We start from the raw sequence: 25307 nt of genomic DNA, 5'->3' as shown, positions 1-25307 counted from the left end.
AGGTTCTTTACTCCAGACAGTTACATCTGACAAGGTAGGGTTATCCCTCGGAGTGGAGCAGAGAAGAGTTGATATCCTGACATGGTGTTTTGCAGAGGCAGACAGAGAGACTAGACAGACAAATCAGTAAGTAGGTAGACAAACAAACTATGACAATAGAAAGAGAAAACCACAGATCAGAAGGTTCTCACCATTTTTATGATCCTGTAGCAGAGTGGGTCTCTGCTCCGGCCCGGAAGGGGTTAAAACAGCCCTGGATAAGGGCTGGGGCTGGAGAAAGCAGCCTTTTAGGCTGGGCTGATTGGGGAAGTGGTTGCAGCTGGGGGCCACACCCCAAACTGAGAGACAGCGCCTAATAAGAAGGCCAGGGAAGCCAAGGGCAGACAGTCTTCCTCTGCCTGTAGAGGGAGAAGGGCCTGGCTGCATAGAACTGACAAGGTACCTAGAGTAAAGCAGGGCTGGGGAAAGACAGTAGAGCTGTGGAGCTCCTGCCTGGAAGGCCCCAGGCTGCGGCCTAGAATTAGGTCAGGAAGTACTGGGGTTGTAGGGTGCAACCCAGGGGTAAGCCAAGGCAGCAGGTCCACACCCCTTTGCTGATGATGAGAGGCTAATACTGCAGTCTGCCCCAGGGTGTGGGGCTAGCTAATGACTAGGCAGTTGCCAAGACACTGAGGCAAAATGGGGATAGAGGGTGGGGGGTTCCCAGGGAGGGGAAACCCCTAAGAAAGAGGAAGGGGTTACTGCCAGGGGGCAGAGCCCCCCAGAAAAGGGGCACTGGGGTCCAGGGAGGGACATGGGGCCAGTAGCCGAAAGGCAGATCACTGGTCTGCAGAGGGTGCTCCAGGCTGGAACCTGAGCTAATTTGGGGAAGCAACCAGCAGGAAGTGCCGTGGGGGTCAGTCTGCCCATTCACAGATCCACATTTAAAAGACAAGATAGTTGATGAATATCTTTATTCCTTTTTAATCTTATTTTATCCTTTCCTTTACACATGACCAGATTCTTCCCCCCTACACTCTTTTCTAGGGGTGGGTCTCTCAACCTGGTCCTATTGATTTCTGCCTGGATGCAGCAGTCTGCTCACACAAAGGCAAAGTAGATGAGGTAATATTTTTTTTTATTGGACCAGCTTCGTTTGGTGAGAGAGACAAGTTTTTGAGCCAGAAAGAGTTCTTCTCTCTCTCCAACTGAAGTTGGTCCATAAAAGGTATAATATCACCCCTCCCTTATCTCTCAAATATCCTGGGACGGAGACGAGTACAACTCTACTGCATGCTCACACTGAATAAGTTGCAACAAAGGGGTTGTGGTTAGGACTCCAGCTACTACTGGAGTCACTCATCTTTCTCTATTTCTGAAGACAGCACTGAGAAAACAGAGTTCATTTGGTGCATGTTAGCTGTAGTTTCTTTGTTTGGAGAGTTTGTGTGTGTTTTATGGGGAGGTTCGCGGTGGGGCATTCTCTGGAGAAGACACTTAGTTTTAATAAGAATGCAAGTATGGCCATACCTGGTCAGACCAATGACCCTTATATCCAGTGTCCTGTCCTCCATCAGTGGCCAGTGTCAGACGTTTTAGAAGGAGTGAACAGAATAGAGCAATTTGTTGAGTTATCCATCCTCTGATGTCCAGTTCCAGCTTCTAGCTGCCAGAGGTTTATGGACTCCCCAAGAGTGGGGATGAGTCCCTGACTATCTTGGCTAATAGCCATTGATGGACCAATTTCTCCATGAAATTATGTATTTCTTTTTGTACCCAGTTATACCTTTGGCCTTCACAGTGTTCCCTGGCAACAAGTTCTATAGCTTGGCTGTGCATTGTGTGAAGAAATACTTCCTTTCGTTTGTATTAAACCTGCTGCCTATTAATTTCAGTGGGTGACTCCTGGTTCATGTGTTTTGTGAAGATGTAAATAACACTACCTTATTCACTTTCTCCACACCATTCATGATTTCATGCCCCCTATTACTCCTCTCTTTTCCAAGCCAAACTGTCCCAGTCTTTTTAATCTCTTCTCATATGGAATCTGTCCCATACCCATAATAATTTTTGTTGCCCTTCTGCGCACTTCTTCCAATTCGGATATATCGTTTTTGAGATGGGATGACCAGAACTGCACACAGTATTCATCCTGTAGGTGTACCATGAATTTATATAGTGGCGTTATGATATTGTCTGTCTTCTCATCTGTCCCTTACCTAATGGTGCCTAACATTCTGTTAATTTTCTCTGACTGCGGCTGCACATTGAGCAGATCTTGTCAGAGAACCTTCTTGGTGACTCCAAGATCTTTCTTGAATCGTAACAGCTAATTTAGACCTCATCACATTCTCTGTATAGCTGTTTTCCAATGTGCTTTACTTTGCATTTATCCGCATTGAATTTCATCTGCCATTCTCTTGCTTGTCACTGTTTTTTGAGATCACTTTTGTAACTCTTCTTAGTCTGCTTTGGATTTAATTATATTGAATAATTTTGTATAGTGCGTAAATTCTTCCACTTCATTGTTTACTCCTTTTCTTACATCATTTATTAATATGTTAAACAACAAAGACTCTAGTTCTGATCCTTGAGAAAGTAGCTATTTACCTGTCTCCATTCAGAAATTTCCCTTTGCACAGAATCTGACTATGTTGAAAGCTAGGTTCTGGTACAAGTTCCATCTCTTTGATTAGATATTTGTCTCATGGGCAGATAATGGAGGAAAGGTTTAGTTTCTCTATAGGGTCATATGAGGACAAACATAGATTGAATATTGGAGACAACATTGGCTTCATTCCCATTTCTATTAACAATTGATGTCAAAATAGCCACTCGCTTTCATGAGGGCAGGATAGATTCCGATATATATGTGGATCCTGACTTTCAGATGTGCAGAACAAAGAGCTAAAATCCCATTCAGTAAGATTTTCAAAGGAGTTTAAATGACTTAATAACAGATGTTCCACTAATTTTCTAACGGGGTCTTTTCAAAAGTATGTCACTGTGACTAGAGAATGTGTTCCAGGCACACTTTTTCTTTTTCTTGAAAAATCCTAGCAATTTCAATCATTTCTCCTCATCAGACACATGAAGTAGGGGTCTTTCATATCTGAGATGAGCACCATAATCACTGGGATAAAAGTTATGGTGGAGCTTCTCTTCCTAATTCCCTCTCCTTGTTGTACAAAAACAAATTTATATAACTGCCCATGAACAAATGGAGACTGGAAATTAGAAGGTTTCTCACATTTATGGATACATTTATGAGTGTAACTGTGTGATTGCATTTCCTGAGAAGTTGGGGGGCACGGCTTAGCAGCCCTGGGCTTCATTTTTGGTTTATGTCTTAAGTTCCTAAAGCTCATGCTTCAGGGTTTACATCCTCTGGGAATGTATTCTGGGAGGGTTTTTGTTTTGGGGGATTTTTTTGGTCTCCTTCCTCTGAAGCATCAGGGATGGCCATAACTGGAGATGGGATCTTGGGTGGGGTGGGCCTGGCCTCTGAGGTGAGACCAAGCATTCTCTCTCCTCTGAAGCATCAGGGATGGCCATAACTGGAGATGGGATCTTGGGTGGGGTGGGCCTGGCCTCTGAGGTGAGACCAAGCATTCTCTCTCTCAGATGTTTACCAAGGTCATTCTTGCTCACATAATCAAACGCTAACTGATACTTGACTCTCTCTTAGCTTATTTCACTTCAGTTATGGCTGTTTCTTTTTTTACTCTATTTTATTTACTTCTGTATGTTTGTTTTATTTTTTAAATTTTCAATTCTTGAAAATATTTGTTTTTTCTTATATAATTAAAATATAATAAAAATATAAATGTTTATAGTTTTATTTTTATAGTGTTTTTCTTTTTAATTTCTTTTATAATTTTGATGTATTTGTAAAAGTAAATGTCACTGAAAGTGTCACATCCCAGTAGAAAGTTTTGATTTTGATAAATCAACATTTCCAAATCAACTGAGTGCTCTAGCCAAGGTGTGGGCTTCAGCTAGAATCCCAGTTTTATCATAACTCTAGTCCCAGATTTGGACCTTAGCGTCCAAACTTTGGGGGTTAGCATGAAAACCTCCAAGCTTAGTTACCAGCTTGGACCTGGTACTTGCTGCCACCACCCAAAAAATTAGAGTGTTTTGGGGCACTCTGGTCCCCCTGAAAAACCTTCCCTGGGGACCCCAAGACCCAAATCCCTTGAGTCTCACAACAAAGGGAAATAATCCTTTTTCCCTTCCCCCCTCCAGGTGCTCCTGGAGAGATACATAGACACAAGCTCTGTGAATCCAAACAGAGTGACTCCCCCTCTCCGTTCCCAGTCCTGGAAACAAAAGCACTTTCCTCTTCACCCAGAGGGAATGCAAAATCAGGCTAGCAAATCCAACACACACAGATCTCCCCCTGATTTCTTCCTCCCACCAATTCCCTGGTGAGTAGACTCAATTTCCCTGAAATTTCCCAGTAAAGAAAACTTTAACAGGTTTTAAAAAGAAAGAAAAATACATACAAATGATCTCTGTATTAAGGTGACAAATACAGGATTAATTTCTTAAAAGAAATATGAATAAACAGCCTTATTCAAAAAGAATACAAATCAAAGCACTCCAGCACTTATATTCATGCAAATACCAAAGAAAAGAAACCATATAACTTACTATCTGATCTCTTTGGCCTTACACTTAGAAACAGAAGATTAGAAAGCAGAACTACTTCTCCAAAGCTCAGAGAAAGCAGGCAGACCGACAAAGACCTCAGACACAAAATTCCCTCCACCCAAAGTTGAAAAAATCCGGTTTCCTGATTGGTCCTCTGGTCAGGTGCTTCAGGTGAAAGAGACATTAACCCTTAGCTATCTGTTTATGACAAGTTTATGTATTGCATTATTATCTCTTATCCAGATTATCCCCAGTACTAGGTTTTAATTATCCAAACTGAGTGCTTGGCCATATAAAGAGACTGAGAATTTCCTCTATAAATGGCTCTATGGCCATCTCTGTGGCTGGCTGGCTGCAATGATAATGGGGAGGTGAGATGCTTCCATTTGCCTGATTTCCACTAAAATCAGGCCCAGATAATACCCTATGTGATGCTCTAGGCAGAGGAAAACTCTTTGAGATGCCCTCATCCAAACCCCCAACTTCAGGTCCCTAAATCCCTTACACTCTAGACCATAACGCCAGAGGTCACTGCCTCATCCCTGTATTCAGAGCCTATATAATCAATACCGAGAAGAGAACTCAATTTTCAGAATATCACTAAGGAGTTTGAATCAACAATATCTGTTGGCAGAGAAATTTAAAAGTTAATATGTGATGATCACAAAGCAGAATAAAAACTGATCTACATGGTACAACACAAATGAAATTAAATGGATGACCACATAAAAAGGCTTAGGAGGTGAGGGTTTGGACTGGCACAACCTCACGCATCATGAGTTGGGTTTTGTTCAGGACAATGGAAGCTTCTGAAGTCCAAACCAAGCCAATTCACAGTCAGCAAAATTGTGGGGTGTTTTACCAGCACAAAAGAGGCTTCTAGAATTCAGGGAATCCAGTGCTTACAACTTCATTTGCCAGACTCCTCCTGGCAGTGATGTAATGAGGGAAATGTGAGTGAGGCACTTGCCTCGGATGCAGAAAGTCTCTCTTTTGAAAGCAATTCTGCAGCAAGTCCTTCCCTCCGAGAGGACTGAGGGATCCATCATCAAACAGTCACTGGTTGTCAGAAAGAGAGAAGGCGGCACGTTCGGTTCTTTGGCAGAAATTCGGTGATGGTCTCCTAGTCCCTCTTTGAGAGAAGGACGTGCCATCGAATTGCTGCCAAAGAATGGCACAATTCCTCCAAGAGGAACTGTCGCCGAAGAGCCAAAAGTACTGCCTGTGCCCCTTGCCTCGTGATCAAAAATCCCTAGATACAGCTCTGTCTCCTGGTCATCTTGTTTTCCCATTACACATCACTAGTATCAGCTCTTGGGAACAGAATGAAGGGAGCAAAGCTTATTCTGTTGCCAATCAGAAAAAAAATATGGTTTTTACACAAATGTGAGCTTGCCTTAGCAGCAAGTTTGTGTCTCAGTTTTTCTCATTCACTCTCAGATGTCATAAGACTCCATTATATGACTCCAAGCCCCCAGCCTGTGTGCTCAGCCCAGTATTTGGGCAGGTGACCTGAAGGAGAGGAAACATTTGAACATTAATGCATTTAAATTGATAATGTGATATTGACATTTAATAAATGCCATTCTTGTTATCTTGTAGAGGATGGTTCATTTCCACCATGGCAGACGCAGAACAGGGAAATCAAACTTCCCTCACAGAATGCATCCTCCTGGGATTCGGGTCTGTCCCTGAACTGCAGATCCTTCTCTTTCTGCTGTTCCTTGTGATTTACATTGTGACCATGGCTGGAAACATCCTCACTGTTGTGCTAGTTGTGACTGATCAGCACCTTCACACCCCCATGTACTTCTTCCTGGGGAACTTGTCTTGCTTGGAGACCTGTTACACCTCGACCATCCTGCACAGGATGCTGGCCAGTTTCCTGACTGGGGACAAGACCGTTTCTGTTGGTGGCTGCATCACACAATAGTACTTTGCTGGCTTCCTTGCAGGCACCGAGTGTTATCTCCTGGCAGTGATTTCTTATGATCGATACCTAGCAATTTGCAAACCACTGCATTATGTAACCCATATGAAGGGCAGTTTCTGCCTCCAGCTAGCAGATGGGTCTTGGATAAGTGCGTTGTTATCTAATTCCATAGTAAATCTTATGATGTTACAATTAACTTTCTGCGGCCCAAATGAAATTGATCATTTTTTCTGTGAATTTACACAAATAATAAATCTCTACCGCAATGACATATACCAGATGGAGCTTTTAATTACCATTCTGTGTGCTTTATTCACCCTGCCTCCATTTACTGTAACTGGGACATCCTACCTGTATATCATCTCCACCATCTTGAGAATCCCTTCCACCACAGGGAGGCAAAAGGCATTTTGAACTACTCCTCTCACCTCATCGTGGTGACAATTTTCTATGGAACACTGATATTGTGTATCTGCTGCCAAAAACCAACACACTCAGACCTCAACAAAGTGTTCTGTCTTCTACACAATTCTGACTCCTATGGCCAATCCTTTCATATACAGCCTGAGAAACAAAGAAGTGAAAGAGGCTCTGAGGAAAAAAATGCCAATAAATGTGTAAATTAATATCATGATTTTTAAGTCATTCTCATCATTTTTCCACACCTGTCTCATTAAGTTTGCACATGGTAGCAGAGCTAGCTAGATTAAAGCTGACTCAGGTGTCTCTATGTAAGCTGCAGTAATATCATGTGATTGCAGTGCAGATATACCCCTAACAATTTAAGGCAGAGCAGTTTCGTTGGGTTGTCTTTTGTATTCTTGTCAATTTGTTTAGGTAAAACTCTGAAAAGCAAGCTAATTCTATTTTTGAAAGAGCTCCATTAAACATTTAGAAAGCTATACCATTTCTTTTTGTTTTATTTTATTCTTGTACAAACCTTCTTTGCATGTGGGTTTTGTACAATATTGCTATTCCCTGGAAACTTATGTCTTCACAATTTACATTCATGTAAGCTAGAGATGACATTACAATGACTATCTCCTCACTTCAGTTTTCAGTGGCAATGGTTCCAAGGTGAAAAATCCAGATACAAGTTCTGGGGACATTCAAATGGAAGAAAATGTTTTGAGACCTTCCAGCAAGTTGACCATTGGGTCTAACTCACTAGGGCTCTCCGGCTGCTGTGTGCACCTCCTTGAAAGACATGCTTAAGCTGACCTAAGCCCCCGTGTAGTGTGATAGACCCAGGCCAGTTGGGAACAGCAGAGTATTGGAAGAGAGATATACAGGCCACTGAATAAGCATTTTTCTGTTCTCTGAGTGACCAGAGCAGGGGCTGCTCCAGGCCAGTGAGAACACCTGACTCCAATGAACCTGCTAAGAGTCAGGTGAGGCTGTTAAGCACCTGACTCTAATTAAGGCCCCTCTGATTCTTTAAAAGGGCTCTCTCCAGTCAAGCCAAAGGGAGCCAGAGGAGAGGAAGTGCATGTGAGCAAGCGAGGAACTGGGAGCAAGAGGCATGCAAGAAGCTGAGAGTGAGTAGGCATTCTGGTGGAGGACTGAGAAATAAAAGCGTTATCAGACAGCAGGAGGAAGGTTCTGTGGAGAGGACAAAGAAGGTGTTTGGAGGAGGCCATGGGGAAGTAGCCCAGGGAGTTGTAGCTGTCATGAAGCTGTTATAAGAGGCACTATAGACAGCTGCAATCCACAGGGCCCTGGGCTGGAACCCAGAGTAGAGGGTGGGCTCAGGTTCCCTCCAAACCTCCCAACTCCTGATCAGACACAGGCGCAGTTGATCCAGACTGTGAGGAAGATCACTGAGGTGAGCAAATCTGCCAATAAGCGTAGGATCCACCAAGGTAGAGGAGAAACTTTGTCACAACTGGTGTCAGAGCTGGGATCTGGTGTGCACAGCACGGCAGAAGAAGGAGGGTGATATAAAAAAAAAACAGAGAGTAGAGGGTTTATTTTTTTTTCACAACAATGGATGACTTAGTACGGGCACTGATACAAGCTATGGTGGCCTAACAGGAGGCTACCTGTGTCCAGGAAGCTGCCCAACAGGAGGCGGTTTGACTGCAGGAAGAGACTAATCGCCTATTGATAGACCAGGCTTCTCAAGACCGAGCTATGCTGCGAGAACTGATAAACCAGGTAAAGACCGTTACAGAACTGAACTGCGGCCATGATAGTATGCAGATCATACAGGCTAGCCATTGGCTGCAGAAAATGACACAGGAAGATGATGTAGAGGCATATCTTCTGGCCTTTGAGAGGACAGCCCTACGGGAGGCCTGGCCTCGAGATCAGTGGTCTGGCATCCTTGCCCCATTCCTGTGTGGGAAGACCCAGAAGGCTTACTATGATCTGCCTGAAGAGGCTGCAGCAGACTGCCCCCAGCTGAAAGCAAAGATCCTGGCCGGATTTGGGGTAACGACTGCAGTGCGGGCCCAGCAGTATCATGAGTGGAGGTACCAGGAAAACAAAACCCCATGGTCCCAATTGTATGACCTCATCCATCTCACATGAAAGTGGTTGCGAATGGAGTCCCAGAGTCCAGAAACTATACTAGAAGTTACTACTAGTATATATTAATATATTAGTTTTGTTGCAAACTCCTCCAGTCTAATGTTCCAGTCACATTGTGTTCTACAGGAACAAAGGACTGGACAAATCTGGCTAGAAATGTGGCATGCCACGAGAAGGCAGCAAATCACCAGAAAGCATTCCATAGGTGGAAAGAGCTTGAGATGAATCTAAGGTTAAAGTCCACAATAGATGACGAGCATCAAGAGAAGATTGCATCAGAGTTCTGAAAAGGCTCTTTGCCATTGTGAGAGGGCTTGCTACCCAAAACCTAGCACTGCGCGGCACTTCAGATCAGCTGCATGTGCCAAACGATGGAAACTTCTGCATAAACATCCTCACCACACCAAGTTCCCCAGCCCACCACCCTTTCTTTAATCATAATAATAATTCATAATAAATAAACGACTATTCCTCAAAAGAAAGAAAGAACGTCCTAGTTCTTACATCTCCTGCTTTCTTTGTATGTGTCAGTCTTCCTTAGATCATAGGGGCTTTGTATCAGGGAGTGTCCTTTCTTTTCTGTCTTGTAAAGCGCACACTAGTGACACTGACCAGATAATTAATGGAGACATCACGCACACACAAATAACCAAGCCCTTTGTCATGAAGACTGTTCTCCTCAGTAAAGCAAGCTATAAACATTAGAAAATGCCCAGAGGACTAAAAGGCAGCAAAGTGAAGCACTCTCAGGTTAGGAAACACCAGAATGAGCATTGCTTGTGCGAGTTAACTCTGCAGTAAATGAGGTAGGGATCCTACAGGCAACAGACTCCTTCAATACACAGCCCCAGAGCAGAAAATCTTTGCGCTGAATAAAGCAGGGGTCCCGTGGCAAAAAAATACTATGGGATCATGTCATTCAAGTCCGCATCATCCTGCAAACGTGCAAGAGGACTGAACTGAGGGTGCCAGGGAAACACGTCTTTGGACATGTGCTAATCTGAGAATGCTTCACTTTGTAACCTTTCCATCCTGTTTAAAAACCTTGACTTTGTATTTCCTAATGATTTTATTGATGAAAGCAAACGTAACGTTAAGTGAAGGGTTTTTGTTTGTTAATTTCCTTTGTTTTTTTAATAGAAAGAAAATCTTTTCTCTCTGTGCTGTGTAATGGGGTGACCCCCGCACCCCCTCCAGCTTGGAAGGGGTTGGAAAAACCCTGCAGAGAGCTGGGGCTGCGCAAGGTAAAACCCTGGCTGATTGGGGAAAGTGGCTGCAGCTGGGGCCATGCCCCAAACTGAGCAACAGGGCCTTATAACAAGGCCAGGGAAGCCAGAAGGATCAGTCTCTCTCTGTTTGTAGAGGGAGATGGGCCTGGCTGCTGGGAGCTAGAGACAGGGTACCTGAGTGGAGCAGGGCTGGGGAAAGCCAGAGGAGCTGGGGAGCTCCAGCCTGGAAAGCCTCAGGCTGCGGCCTAGCACAAGGCCAACAGGTCCTGGCAGTGGCAGAGGGCAGCCCAGGGGTAGGCTAAGGCAGCAGGCCCAGACCCTCCTTGCCAGTAATGAGTGGCTGATACTGCAGCCTGCTGCAGGTTGTGGGGCTCGACAATGACTGGCAGTAGCTATATACTGATGTGAGGTGGGAGTAGTGGGTTGGGGGTTCCCCAAAGAGGGGAAACCCTGAGACTGAGGGGTTACTGCCAGGGGCAGCACCCCTGCTAAAGAGGCACTGGGTCCAGGGACTGGCACGGGGATGAGAGAACAGGTGGATCACTGGCCTGCAGAGGGCTCTCTGGAGCTGGAATGAGCTGATACCCAGAAGTCACCAGCAGGAGGCGCTGCCAGGATGAGTCTGCACCTCTACAAGCTGTTTAAATAATGAAGCTCTACTCATGCGTTGGTCTATATTTTATTGCCATTGTTATCTTGGTGAAAATCCCTGTTTCAGCACTCAGTGCTGCACTTTTCAGAGTATTGAAAGTCATTAAATTAAACTGCATTAAAACAAAACTCATTTTATGCAACTTCAAGGTCAGTGAAAGTTCTCAGCCATAACCCTGAATGCGCAAGAAGCAGTTAAACAATATCCAAGAAAAAGAGCTGGAATTTTGCGTCTTGGTTTCACCTAGGCCTCACTGAGGACAGTAGCAAACACCTGCCCTTTGCGAAGGAACACAGCATGGTATCGCAGCAAAAATCCCACTGTGCACAGCAAGGGCTGTCCTGGTTATCCAGCTCTGGCCCTGTTTCATTACAAACTTCCTGTCTGTAATGATGTTCTGGTAACAATGGGGCAACCAGCTGTCAAAGGTAGCTGTTGCCATGGCAGCCAGGGTGCTAGTCATTCTCCTCAAGTATGTTAATGAACCGGAGGGAGGGAGTGTTGAGTGCTAGGTTATCTCTGATGTCACAAGGCTACTGCTCAGGCAGCACCAGTGGGCAGCAAATGTGTGGTTTGTATGTGTGTTTGGGGGGGTGTGGGGAGAGGGAGGCTTTGGCAGTCCTCCTGTTTTCACAAATTTCCTACAGAAGCCAACAACATAACTACCCAGAATACACGTTAATGATGATTCCACCCACATGATAATTAGTTGCTGAAATTTGATACAAATCCTTCATGGCATGTTTAGAAACAAGGGTTCCAAAAAAGAAGAGACCTTGTAAAACAGGAAAAGTTGATGGTCTGGTGTATTTGTGGTTGTGTTAAAATTGAATAAGGTGACTTTAAATGTTGGGCAGGGTTCCTGGGTGTGCTTGCATGCTAGGGAGCTCGGTAGGGCAGCACACAATCGGGGCGTAGCAGCAGCCAGTCAGCAGGTACCCAATAAGTTGTGTCTCTCTGTTATAGGCAGTAGCCTGCATTCTCTCCCTCTGAGTTTTGGGTTCTTACGTGTTATTGTTCTGGCTCCTAAGAAACAAATTAGCGAGACTTTGTGAACATCCAGCAAGAGTATTTTATATTTTCTCTAACTTGTTTGCTTGTGTGCCACAAACCATGAAAGGCACAATCTCATCCAAAATAAAATAAACTTATGAAGCCAAATGTCCTTTTGAAACCAAAAATGGAACATTTCATTCTGGGAAGGTTGATCTTACCGAAGCACTTCACTTTTCCTTTCCCTTTCACGGGGAGGGGCCTAAATTAGGTTTCCCTAAATCCATAATTGGAATAGGACTCAAAGCCTCGCTAGAAGCTAAGCAGCTCGGAAAGAATGGGATGATCACAATACAGTAGAACCCTGTTTATCTGACCCTCCATTATCCAGTTCTCCATATTAACCCAACAACTAGCGCACACAGGTCCAGAAGCGGGCAATCTCTCCTATGGTCCCTAGATGGCGCTGCAGACTGGCACTTTCCCATTCATCTGATTATCCGACATTTTGGTTAACCAATCTGGCCCTGGTCCCAATTCGATGGGATAAAGGGGGTTCTGCTCTCCTTGTGAGCGATCGTTTTATGCAGAGGATCTGCTGCTGATGTTATTCCTCATGGAAAAGTACAAATTCCAAAACTGATGGGAGGGTCCTTCTGAGATGATAGGGAGGGGTCACGCTGTTACCTGCAAAGTACAGAGGCACCGCAGCAGGGACGCACCTCAGACTGTGCATATAAACAGATTAAAAGTGCATCACAACAGTGAAGCCATTGTCAAGATGATATTCTGTGCAGAGGATTGTAAGACAGCCCCTATTCCTGATCTGAGGCCTGAATGCCATAGGGATATCCCCCTCAAGAGCTTTGAGGTTTGTGAAGAGGTCACTCTAAGTGAAAAGACAGTGGTCATGGCTGTGGTGCACCTTCTCTGGCAGGTATTATCAAGCAGAACAGGCCTGATTCACAAAAGTTGCCTAAGATGAAGTCAAGGTTAGATTCAGGACTCATAGTTTGTCAGATCCCTCTGTTCGATTAGCACAGTGCTCTGCTAATAACATCCAGATAATGTAAGCCCCCATACAAGACCCAAACAGTCTTATTTATACAGATAAAAAGGTGCAAACTAAACAAAGGGACAAAGAGAGCAAAATGCATCTCCTACTTCCCTACTAACTCCTATCGATCTAAGACTAATATGTCACCAATATCCCTAAAGTGGAGCTATTGTTCTACCTTAATGTCTGCTTTCCTGAACCTGGATCACAGCATTCTTTTCATTTCTACTTAAAGGCACATACGGCATTCTTTAATTCATTCGATATCTTTAATATAATTCATTTCACTTGCACAACGAACCCTGTGGGATCACAACATGCACTCAGCAAAGCATCCCACAGAACTGGTACATTGCGGCAGCAAGTTCATAAGGAGATGACAAGCCTTCTAGACAGGAAATAATTAAAGAGTCAAACAGTCCCTGGGTTAAGGAGTTTGTTTTGCTGATATTTACAGGGTGTGGGGGGCAGAATGGGAGTAAATACGAAGGGGCTTTTTTGAAGATTTAACAAGGGAGTCATGGTGGTTCGCATCGTGGGCCATGTAACTGTGAACACTGCGTGCCCTTAGCCCGGGGTGGGCAAACTGCCTGTCTGCAGGCACCGCCCCTGAAGCTCCCATTGGCCATGGTTCCCAGCCAATGGGAGTTGCAGGGATGGTGGTTGGGGCATGGGCAGTGTGTGAAGCCACCTGGATTTCCCTATGCATTGAAGCCGGATTGGGGATGTGCTGCTGCTTCTGCGAGCCACACGGAGACATGGCACTTGTGTTTTTGTCAATCTTATCTGGACTCTCTGCAATTGGGCAACATCCTTCCTGAAAAGTACTGCCTAGAACTGGACACAAGACTCCAGTTGAGGCCTAATCAGCGCAGAGTAGAGCAGAAGAATCACTCCTTGTGTCTTGCTTACAACACTCCTTCTTTTACCTCCATGTTACAAGTGGCAAACAGAGGCAAAGTGAGACTAAACCCAGGGTTTTTAAAGGTATTTAGGCTACATAAATCCCATTGGTTTCAATGGGAATTAGGAACTGAAATCCCCTTAAAAAATCTCACCCTAAGTGATTTGCTCAAGGTCGCAAAGGAAGTCTGCCATGGAGGAGGAATTTAAATTCAGACCCCTCAAGTCTTGGGCGAGTGCTACAACTTCTGGACCATCCTTCCTTTCTCTTGTGTCTGTCTAATGACATGTTTCTGTCTATCTAACCACAGACATCACTATGTCTCTGTCTATCCCCATAGAAAAACATCTGTCTGTCTAGTGTCTACCTGTCTGTCCTCAAACAGAACCACCTGTCTGACTATCTAGCTATAAAAACACCTCTCCGTGTGCACCTCCCTTGATTTAATTTACAGTGATTTTAGGGGTGAGGGGGCGGTGGGAACTGAGATAATAGGGGTAACAAATGGAAATAATTACAGTCTGAGCATCTCCTCTTTATGTCATCTGCTACGTTAACCAACGTAGTTCAAAAGGTAGTGGAACAAGCAGGGGGAGGTGTCTATATTGCAGAAATCACATATCAGTGCATAAAGGAGAAGCTGTAACACAGTTCCTGGACACTGTTTTTCAAGGGAAATGGCACCTTCCTTCATTATCTGGCTCAAGTTCCATTTCCATATTGTTTTCTCCTATAAGTCACATGATGATAGACATTTCTGCACAATGACTTAATGAGCGAGAACTAGCTCATATCTGCACTCCAGTACTGATCAGAAAAAACAGTCTCCATATTTGCATACAGCGAGGAATAATTTTCTGGTACATTGTCCTCCTCCGTCAATGCAAAATACAGCCAGACCTACCCAACCATCTCTCTAGGTGGACTCCTACCTGAAATCTCTTTAAAGGTACAGTTATGGAGCCAGATCCTAAGCTGGTATAAAATAACTGGTGGACTTTTCATTCATTCATTTTGGGTTAAAGTCTTTCAACTAAAAACACGGTAAACAATATATTTGCATGAATATTCAATCATTTCCCTGAGATATAAATCTTCTGCACAAACTGGTCTTCTTTGGCTGCTTTTTATTATAGTTCCTAGTTTTTTTCAGATTTTCCCATCTATGGTTATGAACAAGGTAACCAGTAACAAAGTTTTTGCATTTCTCCATGAGACAAAGGAACACCAAAGATAGAAATCAAAATTTCCATATGGAACGAGAAGCATAAATTCACACTCATTTGGAAGCCTTCTTTCCTAAAAAGGTGGCTATTTTGGTTCTAGATTTCTACAATTCTTTACCTTATCAATGTCAAAAATTAAAATGCATGCACATGCGTGCACACACACACACACACACACACACACACACACACACACACTCTCTCTCTATCTCTCTTTCTCTCTTCAACTGTCTTGTTGGGACTAATCACGTTTCACCATAATAGGAAACCACCAGAAAAGATTAAAAGAAAAAAACATTACATTAAACAGACAATTGAAAAATAAAGGATATTTTCCACCAAATGGAATATTAATATATTATTATATCAGTTATCGTTTCCAGGTTTCAGAACTGCTCCTAAAACATCATCAACTCTTACCTTGTTGTAACAATGCAATATCCAGAACACTTTCAAATGCCGTGTTCCCTCCTAACTGGGATGTAATGTGGGATAGAAAAGAAATTAATTCAAGAATCATTTTCAGGTAGAAAGAGCCAAAATTGCTAGTAAAGTGAAAACATCTCATCTCTAAGTGAATCACACTAATACTGCAGCTATTTAGAGAAAGTGATCTAAAAGACAATGGCAGAGAAAAAGAATGACTTTAAAAAGAAGGAGGTGAGCATTATGGAATTTCCAAAGGCTGCTTGCTTCGAAACAATTGACAACTGCAATTTTTTTTTTAAATCAGTATTTTAGAAATGCCAATCACAAACAATGCAACGTCAGCTCTTGCAAATATAACTTTCTTCTTATGAAACTGAAAGGCCAGATGTCACCACAGCCACCTGATCTATAGCAGGTGGTACTTGGAGTGGTAGATTTAAGCCTCATATTAGCACTCTAGCACCTTTCCATAATTAAACCTGAAGCTATGCTATTTCTAAGAAGTCAGTTAAAACCATCAACTAGGAATAAACTCTGATAAGTTCAATAACCAGCATTCTTGTTGAAATCAATAAGATTATGTTCACACTAGTTCACTGTATATTAATTGAGGAGATATGAATGAAGAGCAAAGTTAAGCAGCAAGAGCTGAATTAAAATGATGGATGAAACCCCCATGTCTGCTCTGGCTTCTTGCACAGCCTACAGCTGGAATTCTGCATTGGGGAAGCAGAGGCAGCAAGTGAGTTTGGAAAAGCTTCCACCTCCAAAGGAAAGGACCCTAATGAATACTAAGTAAAACATCTCCCTCTCTCCCGTGCTCACATGCAGTATCTTATCATCCTGTACAACCTACAGCTACAAATCTGTATAATTTACTGTGAGTGAGTGAAGACAGTGGGAGGACCAGCCTGTCCTTCTCAGAAGATAGTTATTTACCAGAGTCATAAAGCAGCTTCCTAGAGAATACCCACTGATCTCCACCTAAAGGGCCACAATGAATTGCAGGTCAAACAACATCAAGAAAGATGGTTCCCTTGGAAGCTAGGTGGGTCCTGACATTCCTGTTCCTTCTCCTGCTTCAAACTACGAAGAAAACTCAACTATGCAAGAGAGAATTCATTCCATTATCGGTGTGTATCCATCTCGAAGCCATGAGACCTTCCATGGGGGCAGAGAATGGTGCACTGGGGAAGCCCATTCCATACTGTACTGTCTTTATTCACAATCTTCTCTCTCCACGGCTGTCAACTGGGAATATTTCACCAGCACAAAACCCGCTCTGGGAAATTTTAAATGAAAATGTTTGATATTCAAATAAAGGAAGCACATTTTTATAGGAAAAAAAGAAAAAACCCTCCATTAAACAAGATTCTTTGAAACCAAGAGGTAATTTTAAACAGACTATTTTCATCTTGATTTGCACAGCGTATGAAATCTTTTAACTCGTTATAGCACAATGGACCAGACGCTCAGTTGGTATAAATCACCGTAGCTCTGCTGATGCTGATGGATCCATGACAACTGACACCAGGTGCTGATCTATCCTGATATTCTCAAACTCTGACATGCAGCGTTCAGGATAGTTTAGGCAGTTGGTCCTATTTCACTGCAAGTTATTTTGTGAGAGAAAATGAAGACAAGATTTTGGGGTCAAAAGCATCAGCACTTCGAGAACAGAAAAACAATCTTTTCTCTTGAGAGACAAAATGGATTTTGGAGATCTCCTTCAGTATTAGAACTGAAAGAAAAATAGACCACTCACCTTAGTCTTTTCCCTGTAACGTTGAAACTTGTTGCAAGATGGAGATCTTTTTCTTGAACTCAAATGGATTGTATAATGGGAGGTGGGGTTTATTTGTTCTGCCAATATGAGGAAACAGAATATTAGGGTTGGGAGGGACCTCAAGAGGTCATCTGGTCCAAGCAGGACCAAACCCCAGATAGAATATTGCCCCAAACAGCCCTCTCAAGGATTGAGCTCACAAGATGGGGTTTAGTAGACTAATGCTTAAATCACTAAGCTATCCCTCCTGAATCTTAGGTCAGGCACAAGCAGCTGTGTGTGTCATTAAAATACCAGTTGCGTCTCCCGGTAGCAGGAGATAGTTAGACACCAATATATGGTCTTCAAATATTGTTCAAGTTTTTAGACATGTTGATGCTTCTCTTTGTCTTTCCTTCTGTTTCATGCAGTTCATCTATCTGAAAATCCACCCTAGCAAGAAGCACGTCCAAACACAAATACACTTAGAGGAGCACGGCAAGATTTTAATCAATATCTGCCAGGATTAGAGCTGTGAAGATGGTTTCTTTCAGAGCAGCAGGACTAGACGTCTGTGTGTTGCACAGCCAAAGGGCAAAGAGCATTCTGCTGCTCAGCGCTGAGCGAGAAGGAACATTTGCAGCAGCAGTATGAGAGAGTCCATGAGTCCAGTAAAAAGTCAGGAAATGCACCTGCACGTGCCCATCTGATTCAGATCTCGATTGGATGCTTTCAAGGGCTCTCAGCGAAGAGTCTGTCATGCCACATGCCATTTAGCTGAGCCCTGGCTGGATCCTTATCAGGCAGGATAACGAGGGTGATGCTGCAGCTGGGAACAGAGAAAATCCTGCCAATATCCCTAAAGGCCAGGATGTGACCTCACATTAGATCAGGAGGACCAGTTTGGAGACGATAGCAGTGAAAACTCTGGAGAGGGGGATGTGCCTGGCCAGAGACCAGAAGTCCAGGTGGTTACTGCAACTCTCTAACCCCTCCCTCCCCTTGTTTAATCTTGAGGAGGTTGAAGGAAGATCTAGATTAGATGTTAGGAAGAACTTTCTAACGCTAAGGGTAGTTAAGGTGTCTGGAATAGGCTTTTGAGGGAGGCTGTGGAATATATCTGTCACTGAAGGTTTTTAAGAACAGGTTGGACAAACATCTGCCAGCTGGCCTCTTCCTGACATCAGCCAGAGACTGGAGACCTGGGTGGAAAGCAGGTTGGGACCTTCCCCGCTGCCGCTATCGGTTTGACTGCCTGTAGGCCAAGCAGGGAGAAGCAAGTTAAATATCACGTGGGTTGTCAAAGGAACCCCCACCCCCACCAGCCAAACTTCCCCCAGGGGGAACAGAGAAGAGGACGATCCTGCCCCCAGACGGGGAATAGACCAGAGGGGACGAGCCTGACCCAGTGGCCTGGCTCTGACCCTTTGCCAGGGCCTGCGCTTGTGGGTTTGTAGGTCTGGGGGATGTGAGAAAAAGAGACTCTATGCAGAGGTGAGCCAGGCTGTGAACTGGCGTGTCTCACAAGGGAGTGGGGGGCAGAGATGAGGGTTCATGAGCTTCTGCTTTCACGTTCCTGTGAATCAGAAATGTAATTGCTGGGCTCCGAGCCAGAGAACCAGAGTCTGAGGCGCCATGGCTTCCAGAGCTTCAGCACATCTGGCAGTGGGTCTGGCAAAAATCAGCCCCCACGTGGCAACTCCAGCTGGGTTTAGAACCTGCTACCTTGAAGCCAAAACTTTCTGCTTAGCTGGCTGGAGGATGAGCTGGGCCATCCCGACCCAAAGCTCCTATGGGGCAGGATGATGGGGGGGCTCCGCTCCCAGCTGGCTGTGCTGCTCCTGCTGCTGGTGCTGCTGTCCTCAGCACATGGTAAGAGGGAGCAAGGAATCCAGAGCGATGCAGAGCCACGAGGAACAGATCAGAAGGAGAAGATCAGATCCAGATCCTGCCACAGTGGACTGACTCTGACCCTTTGCCAGGGCCTGGGTTAGTGGGTTTGTGGGTCTGGGGGCACGTGAAGAAAAGAGATCCTGCCCAGGGAGGGGCAGAAATGACAGTGCCGGTCTCCAGGCCCTGCTGTGCATGAAGGGACCCTGATCCCCACCCCTCCAAGCATCACCGGCTTGACCCCTCCCACCCCTCTGACTAACCCCCCACAGGATCCACTGCCTCCAGTCCCCCTCCCATTTGTTGTGCCCCAATCTCCTGTTCTCAAGCTTGGCTTGGTGGAAAGAGCACGTGTGGCCCTGAGAGAGCTGAGAGCAGCCCTCGTTCACCTCATGTCGATGTTCATTCTTAAACCTATTGACACATGGTAGCCACCTACAATTTGGGGTGTGGTATGAGGATTATTGGAGGAGCTATGGGACAGTGAGTGGGGCTTGTATTCCAGCCTGATAAGAACATAAGAATGGTCACACTGGATCAGACCAAAGGTTCATCTAGCCCAGTGTCCTGACTGCCAACTGTGGCCAGTGCCAGGTGCCCCAGAGGGAATGAACAGAACAGGGAATCATCCAGTATCCAACCCCTGCGCCCTTTGCCAGCTTCTGGCAAACAGAGGCTAGGGACACCATCCCTGCCCAGCCTGGCTAATAGCCATAGATGGATCTATCCTCCATGAGCTTATTTAGTTCTTTTTTGAACCCTGTTGTGGTCTTGGCCTTCACAACATCCTCTGGCAAGGAGTTCCACAGGTTGACTGTGCATTGTCTGAAGAAATACTTCCTCTTGTTTGTTTTAAATCTGCTGCCTCTTAATTTCAACCCCTAGTTCTTGTGTTATGGGCAGTAGTAAACAATACTGATCTACTTTCTTTGCACCAGTCATGATTTTATAGATCTCAATCATATCGCCCCTTAGCTATCTCTTTTCCAAGCTGAAAAGTCCCAGTCTTATTAATCTCTCCTCATAAAAAACCCCCTCCATACCCCTTATCATTTTTGTTGCTCTTTTCGGAACCTTTTCCAGTTCCAATGTATCTTTTTTGAGATGAGGTGGTCACATCTGCACACAGTACTCAAGATGTGGGCGTATCATGGATTTATATAGAGGCAATAGGATATTTTTGTTCTTTTATCTATCCTTTTCATAATTAGTCCCAGCATTCTGTTTGCTTTTTTGACTGCTGCAGAACACTCCACAATGACTCCAAGATCTCTTTCTTGAGTGGTAACAGCTAATTTAAACCCCATCATTTTATATCTACAGTTGGGATTATGCTTTCCAATGTGCATCACTTTGCATTTATCAACATTAAATTTCATCTGCCATTTTGTTGCCCAGTTACCTAGTTTTGAGAGATCCTTTTGTAGCTCTTCGCAGTCTGCCTGGACTTAACTATCTTTAATAATTGTGTATCATCTGCAAATTTTGCCACCTCAGTGTTTACCCCATTTTCCAGATCATTTATGAATATGTTGAATGGGACTGGGCCCAGTACAGACACTTGGGGGACACCACTATTTACCTCTCTCCATTCTGAAAACTGACCATTTATACTTACTGTTTGTTTCTTATCTATTAACCAGTTACCAATCCGTGAGAGCACCTTCCCTCTTATCCCATGGCAGCTTACTATGCTGAGAGACCTTGTCAAAGGCTTTCTGAAAATCTAAGTACACTATATCCACTGGATCTGCTTGGTCCACATGCTTGTTGACCTCCTCAAAGAATTCTAGTAGATTGGTGAGGCATGATTTCCGTTTACTAAAACCATATTGACTCTTCCTAAACAAATTATGTTCATCTATAAGTCTGACAATATTGTTCTTTATTACAGTTTCAGCCAGTTTGCCCAGTACTGAATTAAGGCTTACTGACCTGTAATTTCCGGGATTGCCTCTGTAGCCCTTTTAAAAAATTGATGTCATGTTAGCTAATCCTCCTTTCATCGGGTACAGAAGCTGACTGAAATGATACGTACCACAGTTACATACCACAGTTAGTAGTTCCGCACCTTCCTTCCTCCCGTCTTCCTTCGGATCCTAATGCTGCTCCTGTCCCAATGGCCTCAACGCTGTAATGTCTCCCCAACATTTTTGTTGCCTCCACAGGTGCTGAGAAGAGTCAAGACCAGCCAGGTAAAGACTCAGGACTCTTGTGTTCTATCCTTAGCTCTGGGTGGGAGAAGTGTGCACCTTGTCCCATGTTAACATGGCTCACTGGTTTGTGCAGTGTTCAGCCGTATCATCGGGGAGCAGGATGCACAGGAGGGTCGATGGCCCTGGCAGGTCAGTATGCAGGAATCTGATGATGAAAAACTTGAATACCACCACATCTGTGGAGGATCCCTCATCTCAGCCCAGTGGGTGGTGTCAGCCGCTCAATGCTTCAATAGGTGAGTCACTCTGGAAGGGGATCCCAGGCTGCCTTTACTTGGTTTGCAGTGACATCTGTCTATGGCCTCAGCTCCATCTCTGACTTCCTGCTCTTGATCAGACTATCCCTATGGTGCAGTGTGACCGTTCCCCTGCTGCCCCCACCCCAGAGCTGGCTGCATCTTAGTGATGGGTGAGGCATCGCTTTGCTGTGTGGCTGTTCCCCAGCCTCTCTGCCCCAGAAGTGGCTGCATTTTTGTCTATGTTCATAGTCTATCTTCCCTCCTTGATCAGTATTTTCTGCCCATCCTCTTCCAGCTATCGCAATGAATCTAAGTATTGCATGAAGCTGGGGGAGTACCAGCTCCCCAACCCCTCCCCGACCTGCATCTCGTCCCCAGTGTGTCACTTTATCAGACACCTCGACTATAAACAGAGCATGTACTTCGCTGACATCGCCCTGGTGCAGCTGACGGAACCTGTCAACTTCATGAACACCATCTCCCCATCTCCCTGCCCAGCCCCTCCACCCAGTTCCCAGCCGGGGAAAAGTGCTGGGTCACTGGCTGGGGCAAAACTGGGGCAGAGTATCAAGGTTGGGGGGGATGGGAGCTTGGTGGGTCTAATGGGTGATTGGGGGCTATTTGAGAGCCGTTCCTCTGAGCTCTAAACACACAGCTATGAGGGAAATCCTGTGCGCGCGCGCACACACACACACACACACACACACACTCTTCCCCTTCCTCTCAATCAGGGGGCAGCACTGTGCGCGCTCACACACAATCTCCCCTGACTGTAATGTTTATGCGCGCTCTGATCTGCAGCCCCTAGATGGTGATGTTACTCACATGCCCTGCCACCATGTTAGACTTGGAGAGATTTTTCCCATCACGTCCTGGTCCTTTCCAGCTACCTCGGCCTCCCAGAGGCTCCATCCCCGACTCTCTCATTCCAGGTGCACTTCAGCCACCCTGGACGCTTCAAGAGCTGCAGGTTCCTCTCGTCGATGTGTTGACCTGCAGAGAACTCTTTGGGGAAAAGAGCCACTGGATCAAAGATGACATGCTGTTCGCTGGGTCCAGGAGTGACCCTAATGGCCCCTGCAAGGTGAGCTTCTTGGCTTAGGGGGGCAGCACTGGGGTTGCTTGAAATTATCTGGCCCATTGTTCTGTTTGCAGACATTGGCCCTTCCTCTTCTGCTCTCCAAAAAGGCCCATGTGGGTGATGTTTTAATTTGATCTTCCTCCGCATCTCATTGATGGAGAAAGCATCTCTCCCAGCACCAGTGAATTCTGGGAGATCTCACAAGTCACCGTAGAATGGGGGCAAACTCTCTGAGCTCTGGCCCTGCTGAACTGAGAGGATTAAACTTCACCTGAACTTAATGCCAGAGAAAACAAACCTAACAAGGGTGGAAGCTCTGCCCCAGCACTGCAGCAGGACATGGCATGGGAGGGAAATGTGTTTTATCCCCGGCTCTGGGAAAGAAATGGAGTCTTGTGGGTTAGAGCAGGGGGGGCTGGAGCCAGGACTCCTGGGTTCTCTCTCCAGCTCTGGGAGTGAGGTCTAGTGAGTTAGAGCAGGAAGGGCTGGGAGCCAGGACTCCTGGGTTCTCTCCAGGCTCTGGTAGAGGAAAAACAGGAGCCACTTTGTGGGAAGGGAGGCAAAGGGACCGCCCTTGTTGAACCTATTGTCCCTCTCTCTCAACCTAGTGTGACTCCGGGGGGCCTCTGATCTGTCCAGGGAATGGCAGCTTCGTCCTGACTGGGATCATCAACTGGAGCAAAGACTCCTCACCCCTACTCCCCAAGGTGTACGTCCGGGTCCCAGTCTATGTCAACTGGATCCAGAATGTCGCGGGTGGTGCTGGCCTCTCGATCGTCTCTCCTTCTGTACTCAGTGCCGGTATCACCCCATTGGGGTCCCTAAGCAATGGCTTAGTCTGCTTGTGCCTAGCGCTGGCTCTGGTTGCACCGCTCCTTGCTGGGCTCCTGCTGACGGCCCTGTGACCTGCCCCCTGGGGCTCCCATCTGTGCCAACCCCCAGGTAACATGGCAGCCCCCCGCCAGCAGGGGTGTGTATAGACCCGCCTTGGCACCAGGTGTAGGTCCTGCATTGTTGGGCCTGTGAGACACAGCTGGGAAAGGGTGGTGGATGGAAACTCAGGGGGTCGCTATGGGAAGTGGGCACAGGGGATTATATCCAGCCCTTTCTGCAACTCTGCAGTACCCCCCCGGGGGGGTGACTGGAAGGCCGGTGGGGAAGGGCCACACAGCCGCTTTGCTTCCACCACTTGTGCTCCAAAAATCATGAATAAATCAGCTTTGCAAATTCTGTCTCCTCCCAGCCGCAGCCGCGACCTGTCTGGCAGCTGCTGGTGCCGCCTCCCGCTAGGGTCAGTCCTGCCACCGCCACTGCCTCCACTGCTTGGTATGGGACGGCAGACTGTGGGGGCTGCCCATCACGCTGGGTGCTGCACAGACCTCCCCCCCGAGATTGGGGCCCCTGTTGTTTCAGGTGCTGTACAGACACTGACCAAGATCAGGGACCCTGGGCAGAGACACGTCCCCTCCCCAAACTGAGCTCAGTCCCTGCATCCTGCTGAGCACTGCACAGACCTCCTCCCCCACCAAAAGTTCAGTCCCCACCATGGCACTGACTCCCCAGAGCGAGTGTGAATTTTCTGAACTATTTTACGGTCGCTAGCTGTGCCTCAGTTTCCCATGCATGTGGCATTGTCACCTCGTGTGTGGGAAATGACTGTTTGCTCTCAGGGCAAGCTAGAGACACCACCCTACCCCGTGCTGGGAAATTCAGTCGGTATCATTGTGTCACTCAGGGGTGTCCACATACACCCCCGGGCAAGTTAAACTGACCTAACCCCGGGTGTCACCAGCTCTCGGTCAGTGGGTGAATTCTCCCTTCGCCCCAGCTAGGGCCTCTCGGGGAGGTGGATTAACTATACTGATGAGAGACCTCCCCCTGCAGCATTTCAAGTGTAGCAAAGCCCTGAGACGTGACTGTTGCCTCACTGCTGGGCCAGAGCACTGGAAAAGGACTGGCTGACCCCATGTCACTGAAGAATCCATGAAGATGACAGAAAATCCAACCACCAGCCATAGACACCTGGTGGCCAGAGCCCTGGCGGGAGATGGATTTCCTCACCTCTCAGCAGGGAAGCCAAGAAATACCCCCCAGCTCCAGAATAAAGGACTGGGGGGGGGGGAATAAGGGTTCAGTGCTGGAGGGAGTTGGGGTTCACACCTAGGGACTGACACAGGGGATCAGACAGAGCTTGAACATGGGGTTGACTGCAGCATGGCTGGGCCTCTGGGCTGACCAGAATGGACCATGGTTTAATTGTGCTCCCCAAAGAACCCCATGTGCTGTGTGCCTGGTGACTAACAAACCCAAGCATTTTGCTGAAGTGGATCCTACTAGAGACCGTTCCAAAGCTGGGGCCGTAGCACCGATCCTGTGGCTCTGTGACAGATGGTGGTAGGGGTGGGATGCCGAATGCACTAGGAATATTGTGACCTGCAGCAGTAAAACGAGGGTAGCCAAAGGACACAGGAAGAGAATGGTGTATAACCAGCTCCCGAATGATAGGGAAACCCCCCTGACCCCACC

At 46.0% G+C, this 25307-nt stretch overlaps 1 protein-coding gene across 1 annotated transcript; it reads left to right on the top strand.

The window, feature by feature from the left end:
- The first annotated feature begins 19157 nt into the window (after positions 1-19157).
- On the top strand, positions 19158-23686 carry LOC115640271 (serine protease 27-like). Its single transcript, XM_030543048.1, is given in 7 exon segments — positions 19158-19227; positions 21414-21440; positions 21535-21697; positions 21996-22177; positions 22180-22272; positions 22633-22784; positions 23390-23686. Coding segments are annotated over 7 exon segments (984 nt in total).
- The last annotated feature ends 1621 nt before the right edge of the window (positions 23687-25307 follow it).

The sequence above is a fragment of the Gopherus evgoodei genome, unplaced genomic scaffold (genome assembly GCF_007399415.2).
Source record: "Gopherus evgoodei ecotype Sinaloan lineage unplaced genomic scaffold, rGopEvg1_v1.p scaffold_270_arrow_ctg1, whole genome shotgun sequence".
In the NCBI taxonomy this organism is placed as follows: domain Eukaryota; kingdom Metazoa; phylum Chordata; order Testudines; family Testudinidae; genus Gopherus; species Gopherus evgoodei.
The sequence above is the reverse complement of the archived record's forward strand: the minus strand, read 5'-3'. Positions and strand labels throughout refer to the sequence as shown.